The sequence below is a fragment of the Sciurus carolinensis genome, chromosome 10, assembly GCF_902686445.1.
Source record: "Sciurus carolinensis chromosome 10, mSciCar1.2, whole genome shotgun sequence".
Classification (NCBI taxonomy): Eukaryota; Metazoa; Chordata; class Mammalia; order Rodentia; family Sciuridae; genus Sciurus; species Sciurus carolinensis.
In genome coordinates, this window is record NC_062222.1 from 56,522,322 (window position 1) to 56,539,178 (window position 16,857).

Here is a 16,857-nt window from a genome sequence, read left to right on the forward strand (position 1 = left end):
CAGACCTTTAAAATTGATAGTGTAGCAGGGACAGTGAGTAAATATGTGTATTACTACATTTCCCAGGTTCCTTTGTCATTAGGTTGGAGCCATACAACTAGTTCCAGCTAATAGGCCATGACATGACAGAATCAATATGGATCACTTTCAGGTTGAGGCAATGCTTTCCCATCTTTTTCTTCCATGACTCAATGCACTGATGGCCACATGCTCCCTTACCCATAGTAGACATATCATGATAAATAAACTTTTGATAAACTGCTGAGATTTTGAGGTTCATTTGTTATGCAGCATAGCATGGTTCTACCTAACTAATATATTTTTATGGATACTACTGCCACATGGCAATGAGGATTTGGAGAGAAATGGCTATATGAATGGACCTTTCTTCACAATGAAATACCTCAGAATCTTTTCTTTTCTTTTTTAAATTACTAGGCCTTATTACTTTTTTTTTTAGAGCAGTGTAATAAGGTTCACAGAAAAATTGAGTAGAAATTAGATAGTTTTAATATATCCCCAGTCATATACATGCACAATCTCCCACTCTGTTCACATCCTGCACCACAGTTGCTATGATTTGAATGTGGCTTAAATGTGTCCCCCAAAGACTCATGTGCTAGAAGCTTGGACCCCAGTGTGGTGGTGTAAAGGTGGTGGAACCCTTGAGAGGCAGGGCCTCATAGAAGGTAATTAGGCATGGGATGTTCGACCTCAGGAGGAATTAATGCAGTTTTATAGGACTGAATTAATTCCTTCAATAATAGGTTATTAAAAGGGATCCTGGTACCTCCCTGAATCTTTATCCATATGTGCCACTGGCCACTCTTGCATGCACTTCTGCCATTGTAAAGCTATTGGCCATAAGCTCTTATCAGAGCTGAGAAAATGTCAGCACCATATTCTTGAACCTCCAGAACTGTGAGCAAACTAAATTTCTTTTCTTTATAAAACACTTGACCTCAGGTATTTTGGTATAGTAATAGAAAATGGAATAAGACAACAATGGTACATTTGTTATATTCAGTGAACCCACTTGACACATCATTATCAACCATAGGGTACATTATGGCCTTTTTTCCTAAAAAATATTAAAATCAATGCAAATGTGTCATAATAATTGTATTCTGTGTCAACAACTAATTTTATAGGTCACTAACATTACCTAAGAAAGATATAATATGTGAGGCTCTTTACTAGGCATTTATAAATATTTCTTTCAATTATGCTTCTCTCTGTCTTTTTCTATTTCCCTCAAATCTTGGCCTTCCTTCTCGGGAAGTTAAATAACTCACCCAAGGACAAACGACTAGTCAGAATTTCCAACTAGGTCATCTTTCTCAAAAGCCTGTACCCCTAATGATTATGCTTTATTGCCAATCACATTTGACACAAAACTGGTGGGAAGGGCACTTAGCTACAAACTGGAAATAACATTCTCAGTGTTAGACACTCTACTCAAAGCAAGTTTTTATTAAAGTTAATAAACATTCTCTGCCCTCAAAAATTTTAAGTTAGGTGACTACCTAAAAATGTAGTTATATGAACAAAAGAGGCCAAACTTAAGCCAGGATATTTTTGTGCTGAAAAATTTAACAGCATCTAAAAACTTATAAGAGGAAGTATATTTCTGAAAATAATTTATTTCTTAAAATAAGAGGCTATGCTTCAACAGTTATACTTTAGGATATAGGACATTATCTATTCAAAATGTGAGGCTGCTTTAGAATAGCCTTAAATGCAATTTTAGAGTTATTTCTAAGCACAAGAGAGAGATCACTTGGGGAAAAAATAGAGCGACTTGAGAGGAATTTGCTCTTGACTCATGTTCGGATGTGCTTTTCCCCTTCTGCTTATGTTGCAAATATTCTTGGAGGTCTCACCTCATCTGTTATGAAAGGGACATCATATCGCTGGAGAGTGGTAGTAGCGAGGTGGCTGATGGGCCCTTCTCCTGCCTCCGCATACTTCAGAAGGAGTGGGATGCCTTCTGGAAGCAGAGCATTCTTCAGGGCCAGCAGGTACATCATAGTGTCCTCCTTTTTCTCTGGTTTTTCAAGTCCTCCCAGGATTAACTTCTTGGCTTCAACTACAGCCTAAAAAAGTCACATACCTTAAACTTATTCATAACTATACATAAAACTAAACTCAGGCAAGAAAACAACCTAAAGTTTTAAAAAGGTTTGCACTATTGCTGGACACACAATAAAAGCAAGTAAGTTGAGCTTGAAAAGGAGTTGTGTTTTTTTCTTAAATATATATATCAACACATTCTTAAGAAGCAATGAGTTAATAATGGGCTGATTTAGTTTTAAATGCATTCTGAATTTTTTAAAAAGTCATTTTAAAGAAAGCCATTTTAATTCCCTTGCAATTGATTAAAAATTTTTTTCGTTTATTGAATTTCTAAAACAAAAATTAGATGGAGCCTGAATGTCACCACACACATTTTCTTAAGAAACAACCTGAGTGAAAGTACTTGCTTGACATATAAGGTCTGGTTCTACATATTTTAGAAGTGTTTGTTTTCACTTGAAGTTGAAGTTAATTAATACTGCTATACATTTTAAAAATATTTTTAAACGCTTTCCATGTGACAAGTTCTTTGCTAGGTACTTTGCAAACATGTTCTGCAATTAGAAAAGGTCTTTTTTCCTGGCCTGGTGAGGGGGAAAAAACTCTGGGGATGAGTTAATAGTTTAATGGAAAAGCAAATTAGAAATAGAAGCATCTGAGTCCTTGCCACTATGTAAGTTTTCTGGGCTTTTGTTTCATCATAAAGATTTCTAAGACCTAATTCACCTACAGGATTTATGAACTCTGAAATGAAGCTACAGGTACACACACACACACACACACACACACACACACACAGAAGGGGAAGGTTGGAAGGAGGAAGAAAATACAAAAATCTCCAAACAGAAGGAGACATACTAAACTTCACACATAATTCAAGAAATGACATTTGTCAACTCTTAGATTTGTAAAATAAATAAATAAAGCTTGATAATGTATTTTGTTTGTGAGGCTATGGGGAAATAGGCATTCTTGTGTATTGCTAGTGAAAGCATAATTCATATGGAAGATAAATGGAATTGACAAAAGTTAACAAAACTCCATTTTGATCTACAGCTCTTGACCTGAAGCTACATCCCCAACAATAAAAAACAAGGTGTCTAAAATTATCCATTTCAGCATTATGTGTAATTGCAAAAACAGTGGAAGCCATTGGCATGATAGTATGTAGGAGACATTGAATAAACTGTGATTCAATGGCACAATAGGGTAGTAAGCAGTTGTAAAAAGGGACTAGGAAGGCCTCTATTACCAGTATGGAGTGATTTCCATAATACATTGTTAAGTAGAAAAAGTTAAACTATAGAAGAAGATATATAGAATGGTAATTTTTTGTACAAGAAAAAAGAAATAGTAAAGTGTGTGTCCGTGTGAATATCTGCTTGCTGTTGTGAAAAGAAATGTAAGAAGGAGAAACAAAAAAAATTAATGGTAATGCTTACCTATGGAAAGTAGATAAGAATAGGTGAAAGGGCCATCCTTTTTAAGGATTTTTTAAAATAGTTTTGGCTTTTGAATCATGTTAATATTTTATATCCTCAAGAAGTAAAAGTAAGTTAACAAGGATGCAAAATTACTAAAATCCAATTGAAACTTAAATGAACCTAAATGGATATCAAATTGATAACAGAACTAAACAGAAGAGGACAAAAAAGAATTCATCCAAGCAACTATTGTACATAGGATTCAGACTGTATACCTTGGAAAATATCCTAAGGACAAAAAGAACTGTAATGAAGTCTTGAACTGAACTTAGTTTGTTTTTATAGTGACATGGATGTAACAATTTCAAAACTAATTTGTGTGACTCTTAGAAATGAGCAGATGAATGAATATACTGATGTTCTCAAAAAATCCAGGCTTCTTGCTGGGAAAAAAAAGATAAAATTATATAATGGAGGAAGGAGAGAAAGAAACTTGTATGTTCAATTAGAATTAGAAACATAGGTATGAATTCACACTTTAATAAATTACATGTATTTTGCCCACCAGAAGAGCCTAGATGCAAGGGCACTCAAGTAATAAGAAGTAAAAATATTTTGGAGTAAAATGTTAGATGTCTACAACTCACTCTCAGATGGTTCAATTAAAATAAAACAGAATGAGCTAATGTCAATATTTCAAGACTTGGAAAATCTAAATGAAGAGTATAATGTGTTCATGAAATTGTACTATTCTTAGAACTTTTCTATAAGTTTGCTTTTTGCAAATGCAAATTTTCAGAGAAAATGAAATTAGGATGCAGGGAGGTCAAAATGTAAACAAACAAAATAAATAGAAAAGACATCATTGGCTTTATTAGTACTGATGGTGAACTTGTCTAGCTGCTATTCAGACTGCTGTTGGGCAGATTTCATGCTAACAAATACTGCAAAGCCATAGCACTAGATGGAATAACAGGTACCTTTTGGGTAGCATAAGCATTGCGTTCCCAGAAAGTACCTTAAATTTATGTTAAGGATACATCATTTTCTTTCATATGTCTTTGATTTGGCCAAAAGGTAGATTGGAGCTTCATAGCAGAAAATTGAAAAGAAAATCTGAACATTAACTACAGTCCATTTGGTGGCCAAATCTCATTATCTGAACAGTGCTTAAAATAAAGTAGCTCAAAAACATTAATGAGATTGAATGACAGTGATAGAGGATAGTTTGCAGCTACTTACAGGGTGATTTTAAAAATGTGAAAAGAGCTAAGTTGTCTCATTATCAGAAGAACCTTGATCAGTCACTCAGTTTCCTTTTTATGCCACATGCCTTGGTAATCCTTTTTTCTCCCAGGGTTTCTGACCACCCTCTTATTTCTAGCTCTTACTTCTCTCCTGATCTGCAGTTGTGACCAACTGCCTGTTGAACAACTCAACCTGGTGGCCCAAAGGATTTCAAACTTAATATGGTCAAAACAAATTAATAGCTCCACCTTCCTAAATCAGGCTCTGGAACCCTTGATTAAGTGGTAGGCATTGCCATACCCTGGTATTCGAACCTGGAGCTTTGGAGTCACCTAGATTCTTACCGCTTTCTCATTCCCTGCAACTCATCAATGACTAAACGCTATTGAATCTACTTCCTAAATGGCTCTTGAATCAGTCTCCTTTTACTTCTTTGACCCTACACTTACAACTATTAATTCTTACCAGAGTTATTCCAAAATGTTTTCAGTAAGATCTCACTGATTAATTCAGCTAATATCCAGTCCATATATTATCTTGCTTCTTCCAAAATAAAATTTAAAAAAAGAGTGTATCATTCACCCACCTAAAAACTTCACCAGACCTCCTTGTTGTATACAATGAAGGTGAGACTCCTTAGCTCATTATTAATAAAGATCTATTTACCTTTCTTCTGTCTTCCCCATTTCTGGTATCTTCACCCTAACCTACCTACAGGCAAGCATACCTATTTTGTGTTCCAGTGCCACAGAATTTCTCACTGTTCCCAAGCATATTGGGCCTACTTTGGACCTTTTCATACAATATTATGCTACTTGTAGAATATCCTTTATTCCATATTATGATTTCTTCACTTAAAACCTTCTTCTAGACTAAGCTCAAATACTATTTTGGTGAAACTTTCCCTAACACCCTTAAACAGAAAAGGTCACTGTGGCTTCTGTATCCCCACTTGTTTGTTTCAGTATTACAGTTGTCCCTCAGTATGCATAGGGATTGATTCCAGGACATCTTTGAGAATGGTTGAATGTTTTATATCTCTTTATGTTAAAGGATTAGCATTATACCTAGCATAGAGTAGATGTTCATCAAATACTGCTAACAGGATGTTTTTATATGTGGATTTTGTCTTTAGCCAAGGTATTTAATACATCAATTGCTGAAGCAAATAAGCTACTCAAGTAATTATGGAAACAAAAAAAAATAAGAATTCATAGTTCTCTATACTAAATTTGATTTCTGCCAGAACTGATATTCAAATATTTTCAATGGCCCTCTTTTTAGTAATCTTTTTCATACTTTGTATACAATCTATTTAGGGGTTGTCTCTTATGAAATGATTTGGTTTCAAAAATATTCTCAATATTGTTCTTAACAGCAAGTGTTTAGTAAGCAAAATAATGCAATTATGCCTTCCTGTGGCAGAACAGGATGCTGGCTATATACTAAATATGGACAGAGAAAATGCTTTATTTGTATTATAAAAAAGTGGGATGTATTTGATTTTAATCCATTTGGAATTTCCATTTTTAGTTATGCTTACACAGTGAGTATTTTTGCTTTTTAATGTAAAAAGATGTGAAAATGAGCTCTTAGGAAAACAAAGAAGCTTTGAGCAAATGAGATTAAAAGCAAAATACAAAGTTCTAGGTGATTAGAAATACTTAAATTTCCACTGACAAAACTTTAAACTATAAACTACATTTATTATAGACAAAGTTCTGTTCTAACAGGAAGCCTTAGAATCTATTATTTTCCTAAGAACTAGAAGAACAACACACCATTCAAAGCTGAGTAAAGAATAAAGAAGGCCATTATATTATGTTAAAGAGGTCAATTCATCAAGAAGACATAACAATTGTAAATAGTATGTGCCCAACATGAGAACACTTAAATACATAAAGCAAGCATTAAGAGAACTGAAGAGAGACATACCACAACACAATAAATGTTGAGGATTTTAATATCCCATTACTGACAATAGACAGATCATACAAACAAAATCAATAAGGAAACACTGGACTTGAACTATACTTTAGATCAAAAGGACCTAATAGACATACATAGAATATTCCATCTAATATCCCCAAAATAGACATTCTTAAGTGTACACAGAAACCTGCCCAGGCTAAAAAATTTTTTTAAGCTAAATGTTATTTTTTTAATTTTAATTTTAATTTTTACAGAATGCATTTTGATTCACTGTGCACAAATGGGGTACAACTTTTCATTTCTATGGTTGTACATGCTGGAGATTCACCATTCGTGTAATCATACATGTATATAGGGTAATGATACTTGTCTCATTCCACCACCTTTCATACCCCACTTTGTTCTCTACACAATCCAACGCTCTTCCATTCTTCCCTTTCCCCCTTCCCCCACTAAATCTTAAATCACAAAATAAGTTTTAACAAATTTAAGAAGATTGAAATCATATCAAATATTTTTTCCTTCCACAATGGTATGTAACTAGAAATCAATAAGAGGAGGAATCAAGAAAATTGACAAATACATGGAAATTAGATAATAGGCTTCTGATAATTCTTAAATAAAAGAATACATTAAACTGGAAATATAAAGATATTTTGAGATGAATGAATATGGAAACACAACATACTAAAACTTATGGGTTGTAGCAAAAGCATTCATAAAAGGGAAATTTATAGCACTAAATGCCTACATAAAAACAGGAGAAAGTCTCAAAAAAATATTTTACCCTAAGTTAGTAAAAAAGACTAAACAAGCTCAAAATCAGCAGAAGGAAAGAAATAACAAAGATCAGAGGAGAAGTAAGTGAAATAGAAACATACAAAAGAAAATGAAACTAAGGAGTCTTTTTTTAAAACAAAATTGACAAGCCCTTAGCTAGACTAAGTTAAGAAGATAAAAGACCAAATAGGCAAAATCACAAGTGAAATAGGAGATATTACAACTTACAGGTAAGAAAGATCATAAGAGACTATTATGAACAATGTCTACATACACAAACAAATTGAACAATGTAGGAGAAATAGATGAATTTCATAAAACATTTAACTTACCAAGAATGAATTATGAAGAAATCAGATATCTGAGCAGAGTGATAATGAGAAAGAAGATTGAATCAGTAATTAAAAGTTTTCCATCAAGGAAAAGTCCAGGGTCAGATGGCTTCAAAGCAGAATTCTTCCAACTATTTAAAGAACCAATACCAATCCTTCTCAAACTCTTCCAAAAAATGGAAGAGGAGAGATTACTTCCAAACACATTTTTACAAGGACAGCATTACCACGATACCAGAACCAGATACCACCAGAAAAGAAAAGTCAAGGCTTGTCTCACTGCTGAGCGTAGATTTTAAAATCCTCAATAAAATACTAGCCATGGTACTTTAAAAAAAAATCTGTCACCACAACCAAATAGGATTTATTCCTACAATGCAAGGATGGTTCAACATATGCAAATCAATTAACGTGATTCACCATATTAACAGAATGAAGATCAAAAACATAATCATTTCAATGGCAGCAGAAAGAAGCATTTGACAAAATTTAATGTTCCTTATTATAAAAACTTTCAACAAATTAGGTATAGAAGGAATATTCCTCAACACAATAAATCCATATATGACAAAACCATTACTGACATACTCAACAGTAAAAAGTAAAACTACTCCTCTATGATCAGAAACAAGACAATAATACCTGCTAGCACCATTTCTGTTCATCATCATATTTGAAGTCCTATCCAGGACAATTAGTCAATAAAAAGAAATGAAAGGCATTTGAATGGGAAAGGAAAGAAGTGAAATCACCTTTGTTTTCAAAATATATGATTTTATATACAGAAAACCCTAAAAACCCCATCAAATGGCTGTTAGGACAGATAAATGAATTCGGTAAGTTGCAGGATAAAATATCAACTTAAAAAAATCAATCATATTTCTATAACTAACAACATACTATCTGAAAAAAGAAATTTAAAAAGCAATCCTATTTATAATAGAATGAATAAACACTTAGGAGTAAATTTAACCAAGGAAGTGATCTGTATACTGAAAACTATAGAACATTGATGAAAGAAACTGAAGATGACACAAGATGACAAACTGAAGATGACAAATGAAAAGGCATTCAGAAGAATTAATATTGTTAACATCCATGCTACCCAAAGCAATTTAAAGATTCAGTGCAATGCCCATCAATATACCAGTGACATTCTGGTTTTTTTGGGGGGGTGGGGGGACAGGGGAGTACCAGGTATTGAACTCAGGGGCACTTGACCACTGAGCCATATCCCCAGTCCTATTTTGTATTTTATTTAGACAGGGTCTCACTGAGTTGCTTAGCACCTTGTTTTTGCTGAGGTTGGCTTTGAACTCCAGATCTCCTGCCTCAGCCTCCTGAGCCACTGGGATAACAGGAGTGCACCACCACACCCAGCCCAGTGACAGTCTTTAGAGAACTAAACAAAACAAAAAAAAAAAAAACAAAAAAAAAAACCAATTCTATGACACTTATGGAACTACAAAAGACCCTAAATTGACAAAGTAATCTTGAGCGAAAAGGATAAAGCTGGAGTAATCACACTACTGGAATTTTAAATATATTACAAAGCCATAGTCATAAAAACAGCATGGTACTGGCATAAATATAAAAAAAGACCAGTGGAATAGGTTAAAGGGCTCACAAATAAACCCACACAGGGTTAACTGGCTTTTACACTGGGGTGCCAAGAATATGTAATGGGGAAAAAATCATATTTTTAATAAAAGGTATTGGGAAAACTGGACATCCACATATGAAAGAAAAAAAAATGTTGTCTCCCCCTTTATAGAAGAATTAACTTAAAATAGATTAAAAATTAAATGAAAGACCTGAAACTGCAATACTATAAAAACAACAACACAGGGGGACACTGATATGGGCAGGGAGTCCTTGGATAAGACCCAAAAGTACAAGGCAATGAAGGAAAAATAGACAAATGGGATTGCATCATATCAAAAAATTTATGCACAGAAATGAAACAATTAATAGAGTGAAGAGAAAACCAATAATCATGGAGGAATTATCTGCAAATTGTATACCATGGTTGATATCATCATCAAGGGCAAATATCTAAAATAAACAAAGAACTAAAATTATAACAGGAAAACAAAGAGTCCTATTACAACGGACAAAGGACCTGAACTGACATTTCTCCAAGAACATACATGCAAATGATCAACAGATACATGGAAGAATGTTCAACATCTTTAATTACCAGAGATACCAATTAAAACTATAATTAAAAAAACCCACAATACGACTATCACCTCACCCCTATTATGTTGGCTATTATAAAAAAGTAGAATGATAAAAAGTGTTGGCAAGGATGTAGAGAAAAGGTAACCCTTGTGTAGTTGGTAGTTTTGTAGATTAGTCCACCCATTTTGGAAAAGAGTATGGAGATTCCTCAAAACACTAAAATTTGAATTATCTTATGATTCAGCAATCCTACTTCTGGGTATTTATCCAAAGGAAATAAAATCAGTGTGTTGAAGAGCTATCAACATTTCCATGTTCTTTCCAGTTTTGTTCACAATAGCCAAGAATGAATGGACATTTAAAATGTGATATACATACATGATAGAATACTAAATCCTTTAAAAAGGAAACATGGACAGACCTGGAGGACATCATGCTGAGTGAAATAAATCAGGCATAGGGAGATAAATACCACATGATTTCCTTTGTACATGGAATCTAAAAAAGTCAAACTTATATAAGTCTGTAGAGTAAGAATGGTGGTTGACAAAGGCTAGTCAGAATAGGATAAGGAAGGGGGAACCAGGAAACGGGAGATAGTGGTCAACCATTCACAGTATCAGACAGGATTCTGGTGATCACACAGCATGATAACTATTTAATAAAATTGTGTCATTACTTCAAAATATCTAGAAGAATGGACTTTAAATTTTCTCACCATGAAGAAACAGTAAGTATTTGAGGTGATGGATATATTAATTTGATCATGCCACAATGTTTAGATGTATCAAAACATCACACTTGACCCCCCCAAATATATATAAATATATACAATTATCATTTGTCATAAAACAAAGACCAAACAAATCTGAGTATTTAATGGGCGCTCAATAAACATATGCTGGTAGGAATATTAATGTACTATTCCCTTTCTAGCAAGTAGTTATTGATCTTTATCTAGGTATCAAGCACTATTGTAGGCAACTGGTACTGAAGGAAACAAAGATACATTTTTGTATGGAGTATACAGAAATAACAATAAATATAATAAACAATGGAATTTCAAAATATGTTAGATGGCAGTAATTGTAGGCAAAAGGGAAAATCAGTAGAGTCAGAGGATAATTAGGAGTGCCACTGGTGGGCAGCAAGATGAGGATCAAATATGGCGGTTCGAGTGATGGCATGCAGGACACTGATCCGTACTTACTTTGAGTTTGCAGCCTTCATTCTGGCACAGCTTCCTGACAAGGGCTCCAATGATGATCATAACAGTTTCTCTGATGTCGTTGCTCGCAAAGGAACCTTTGAACTTACTCTATTAACCAAACAGGGATAAAAAGAGGCCATCAAGACATTTAAGTACTTCAGAGGGACATTTTTTGTTAAGGATAAAGTAACCAATAACTTGAGGGAAATATTAGCAAACTCAGAATTTTGCTTTTGAAACATTTAGAAATTCACTTTCTAGTTTTGAATGAAGAGTTAAAAGAATGTCCCTTGTCCAGGTATTCCTAACCATGGTCTATGAACTCTCTAAGGGTTTGTGGATTAGGTTTGTCAGGTTAGTCAGTGTTCTACAAAAATGTCTTTAAAATTTAAATATGAATGAAGGTGATCTTCATTGTTTTTACCAGATTCTCAAGTAGGTGTGTTTTCCAAAAAGATTATGAACTTATTATCCACCAGGTAATAAGTGGATAAGTGTAATTTTAAAAAAAAAAATCTTGGACTCAAGAGAAGTCAGTTTTGTATGGAATATAAAATTTTAAATATTGAAATAATTGTATCTTTTCAATGTATCTATACAAATACCATGAGGATTTCTAACTCAAAAAAAAATTTTAATTGCTTATTAAAGCCTAACCTAGATTTCTCCCCTCCAAAATGTTGTCCTATCCCACATATGAGAAGTGAACACAATCTTTAAGTTTCTACAATGTATAGTTTATGCTAATTAGTGAGACTGGAAAGACACTAAGTGAAATAATTTGCTGTGCAGTGAATGATCTATGAATAGAAATAGTCCAGAGAAATCTGAATGTGACTATTTAGAAGGTATTCACAGTTTGCAGTCTTCATTCTGATCTGAACAACTTTTAATTGCCACTTATATTCTTAGGGGTTTTTGGGTTTGTTTGTTTTTGCTTTTAGCTGCTGAGAGTCTTTATTTTCCCTAAGTCTGCTCGACTTACAATGAGTGTTCTCAGGAGCTCTTCGTCTGGATGGGTGGCAAATCCACAGGCGTAGAGAAACCTCTCCTGGAGGACAATGCTACTGTCACTTTTAAAATCCAAAAAGTCCAAAATGGCTTCTAAGGAGGCTGGAGTCTGAGCAGAGGTGACAGCATCCACCAACTGAGGTCTATGAAAAAGGCATTGTCATGCATATCAGTGCTTCAGGTGCTTAAGGAATTATTAAAAAACCTCTACCACTCACAGACATTTCACTGATTTGACTTTCTTGAAGAAGTGAATTCTTTTTATTTGAACAACAAAAAAATAAGATTTTCTCAAAAAGATCCCCTTCCCATTTTATTTAAATCTCTCCCTTAACCCTTCTTTTTCTTATTTAAACAATATATACATAGAATATACAAGCTAATTTTACTATATTAACCTAACCCAAGAATAATTTGAAGATTCGTAAATTTAAATTATATAAATAGCATTATAAATTAGGCTCAAATTCTTCTCTATACCAGTAGTATATAAAAGCTGTGGCCCATCAAATTGATAATTTTTCTATTTTTTAGTATCCTCAAGGGAACTAAATAACAAATATGATCAAGAATAAACAGACTTTGCAGATCAAAAAAACAAAATTCTCTTCTTGAGAAATTGAGTCCTTTGAACCCTGACAGCTGCTGTTGCTGGTGTGTGTGTGTGTGTGTGCGCGCAACCTGGCCAATTTCCACTTTTGATTATGTTAATGGGTAGGTTCCACTGTTTGTCAAATACTAAGTGAGCCATGTTCTACATAATCAATTAGGGTAATTGACATTATACAGATGAATTTGTATTTATAAATTGTGTACTATGTATAAAATTTACTTACAAACAAAACATATTTGAGAATTAAGTCAATTTTCTTTTTCACACATGAGAATGAATCACTTTCACCAAATTCTACAAAATGTGTGAATTTCTTTTCACTAGATTCTTTTGGTTGCTTAATAGTTCTCAATTTTCTGTATAAAATGAGACATCAGTTGGATCGTTAATGAAATCACATTTTCAAAAGAAAAGTCATAACTTTCTAGTTTGTTTCAGTCAACTCCGAAGTCTTTTCAAACATAAATTAATAGCTTGCAAACACGGTTGCAAAAAACAGAGAGGCAGCCACGTGCTGGGGTGTCATGATGAAGCCCTGGCCTCACCTCTCTATGTGCTAATCTAGCACTAATTTCAACTCATAAGTATAAAAATATGTGCATCCTGAGTCACTGTTGAAAATTTGTTCTTGGATTGTTGGTCAAGTGACCATTAAGTTACTGCACGGTGGCATAATTGTAGAACAACAGAATAATTGATTTGGAAGTGGGACAATTGATTTAGAAGGAGTCTTTCTTGCTTAATAAAAAAATGACAACCAGCAATGGTTTCCTGACAGATGACCCCACACAAAGTTTGGGGAACTTACAGTACTTCTTTCTTTTCAGTCTTCAAAATTTGGAGGATGTCTTCTCTCTTTGCAGTCCTGAGGTGCTGAACAAAGGCCAGGAAGTTTTGACAGCCTCGGCATTGGAGAGGTTGTCAGGTTCCAGGTGTTTCCTGATGGACTGCCAGTGTTCTGAGAGCTGCAAACACAGTCACAGGCTCATGTCCTGATCGCAGTTCTGATAACCCACATTTACAAAGGCCATTCTCCCCAGAAATAAAATTTTACTTGTATTTGACAAGCAGAAGATGCTTTTGTATCTTTGCTCAGTATGGTTCTTGTCTCCCTGCCCAGATCAGACCACTCGTGAAGCCCAGGGGCAAAAGGAGAGGCATGCTAATCCTCAGTGCCATTCCTCTGTAGGAGGACCATTTTTTCCTGTTAGTTATAAATTTGAAGGACTTTGGGAAATAAATAACTTGTGTCTGGGCATATGGTCATCCCGTGGCTACACCAAGGGAATTACACCAAAGACCAGATTTTGACTACCCTAGTGAAACTGTCCAGAATTTTAATTAATGGGAGGATATTTTGGAGGGAAAAAAAATCAGAACTGCTGAAGTATTTTAACAGGTTTCTAATTCACCTGCACCTCACTGGAAGTCACTTTTTATAATAGTTTGAGCTCCCTACTCTTTTTATAGTATTGTTTGTCTGAAATTTAATGTTTTACTATTACTGAGGTCTTAACTGTTCATTACTTATATCTATGTTTAGTAGCATACTATTTACATTAAAGCAATTCTCTCACACACACACTGCAATTATTCTACTTTTGTTCTAAAAAATAATTCTAATTGTTGACATATTTAAAAATAGTAAATAATTCTAATTGATGACATACCCTGGCTTGGAAACAAACTAAAGAACTTATTTTTCATACTTGACTACTTTTCACCTAGTTGTACAGAATATGTTAAATTTCATCAGTGACCTCTAACTTTTTAACTGTGTGGTAATCACCATGCTTCTGGTTTTTAAATTATTTATCCCTTCTTCTAAGCAACAGACACTTATTTTTCTCTTTTGCAAATCTCTTTTAGCTATCTCATCTAAAGAGGATACTCCAGTGCAAAATTCCAGCTATATTTAGCTTCATATTTCCTAGGTTGTTTCTAAAGGCAAAGAGCATTTCTATGTGAATTTAGATTTTTTTTTCTTTAAAAAGTTACAGTAGTAACTTTATACTGAGGTTGGAAAAGCAAATTCTTCAATAACATAAACCCTTTCTGCAATGAATAATCTTAGATGGCTCATAATGTTTAATAACTATGGGGGATTAATAGGTCACAACATAAGAAAATATGATTCCTTTCATTAATCATTTCCCTAAATAATTTTTATTTCATAAGATACTGGAAAATTAAATGGCTTATGGAAGAAAAAAAATACAATAAGAAATAAAGTCTGAAAATTATAATTTCATGCTTTGAAATGTTTCAGTTTTCCTCTAAGTCAATTTAGTAAATTTTATAAATTAATCAGGTATTAGCATGTTGTACTTTAAACAAATTGTGGTATTAGTTCCTGATGACTCCATTTTTCTGAACACCAGTAATGTTTAAGGAAAGAGCACTTTACAGTAGCTACACATAGAACCTGGAGCCAAGGTTTGCTCCAGACAAGTGGTTAGATATTAGGAAACACTAGACCTTAAAGTCATTTCTGTGACCATACAGCACAACTGATTCATGTAATCAATGAAATTTCTCTTCATTATATTGAAAATCTTACAAGATGGTCTATAGTTTGCCTTTGAGAAGGAATATCCCCTTTCTGGCTATACTTGTAGGAGACATTGAAATATGGTAGGAGCTTATACTCTAATTCAGGCAGAGAATTTGGAATCCTCTTTAATTCCCAACAGCAATACTTAGAACATCAGGGTTAATAAAGTACCTGTGAACAAACCCATATACAATTCTGCCCTTACTAAATTCAGACCCTTGTCCATGTTCTTGATAAAATTTATTTCCCCCAGCTTCATTAAATCTTCCCTCACCCCAACCTAAATCTCAGGTTTGATTTTCAAAAGGTTGTCCTTAAGTCATAGCATGTTTTATTAAAGATAAACAAGTAGTAATTATTTCTTCATTATTGTTATATTATTTGCATCATCTCAGGATTATATCAGTTAGGCTACTATCATCCTAACTTGGTGGTGGCTGATAGTTCTTTAGAAAATTCATAAAATTAGTTGATGCTTCCAATGGAGACAAAAGAAAAATAGAATTTTAAGCCGCTATTAGCCCCAATTTATTCATACTTACAGAAAGGCATCCTTTGCACTCGCTCTGGAAGACCTGCCCCACAATGGGGATGGCTGTGTACTTTGAATCAACTGCTTTAATTACAGCTGCAACCTGCTTTCCAGGTTTCAGTCTTGGGCCTGCTTCAGTTGTCTTCAGCTCTAATTTCTGCCTGCATAATACCAAAAAGAAATAGCACATTATAAGTATTCTTTTGAGTGAACAATATACTAATTATCATTCTTTTGAAAACCAAGATAAACAGGTTATTTGGGTTATAAAAGTTCAAACTTGGGTATTTCCAGGGCTAACTGAAACCTCCAGATAATTATGAAGTCTTCATAGAGCAATGATTTTATTCAATAATTTAAAGGTTTAAGTCTCAACTTTTAAAATATTATGACAAGAAAATAGAAGAGAGAAAATTCACCTGGATGCTGAACCAAATATGAGATGTCAGCCCTTTAGAATTTAGCCCAGCTTTCTGAAAGTGATATTTGAATACAACCACATGTCACTTATTAACAAAGACACTTAGGAAAGTTTATTTTCCAAAAATGGACTTGACAATATTTTCATCTACTATTGTCTTCCAGAATCTAGTCAAAAGAAAGGAACTAGAGAGAAGGAGAAGAGGGAAAGGAGAAATACTGGGGAATGATACTGGCCAAATTCTACTGTTATATTGAGTGCATGTACAAATATGTAACAATAAATGCCACCATTATGTACAACTAATATACCAACAAAAATTTGTGGGAAAAAAAAAAAGTCTGGTCACCTGAATGGGCCATGCCAAGAGAGAAAGAGAGATTCGTAAGGAACCAAAGCTATCTGAGTCTTCTTAGCTCAAGCACCAGACACATGAGGGAACAATCTTAGAATAATTCTAGCTCTAGCCTGTCACTGTCACTGTCACTGTTTAGCAGACACTAGGCAAGGCATGTTCAGCCAAGCCAAGGTAAGTCCAAA

General features: G+C 34.0%; 1 protein-coding gene across 1 annotated transcript in view; it reads right to left on the reverse strand.

Annotated features, from left to right (window-relative positions):
- The window catches only part of Mttp (microsomal triglyceride transfer protein), a 47,828-nt gene that overhangs the window by 14,862 nt on the left and 16,109 nt on the right, over positions 1 to 16,857 (reverse strand). The window contains 6 exon segments of the mRNA XM_047566667.1: positions 1,884 to 2,096; positions 11,187 to 11,294; positions 12,172 to 12,340; positions 13,619 to 13,706; positions 13,709 to 13,775; positions 15,907 to 16,057. Of these exon segments, the coding sequence (XP_047422623.1) occupies positions 1,884 to 2,096; positions 11,187 to 11,294; positions 12,172 to 12,340; positions 13,619 to 13,706; positions 13,709 to 13,775; positions 15,907 to 16,057 (796 nt within the window).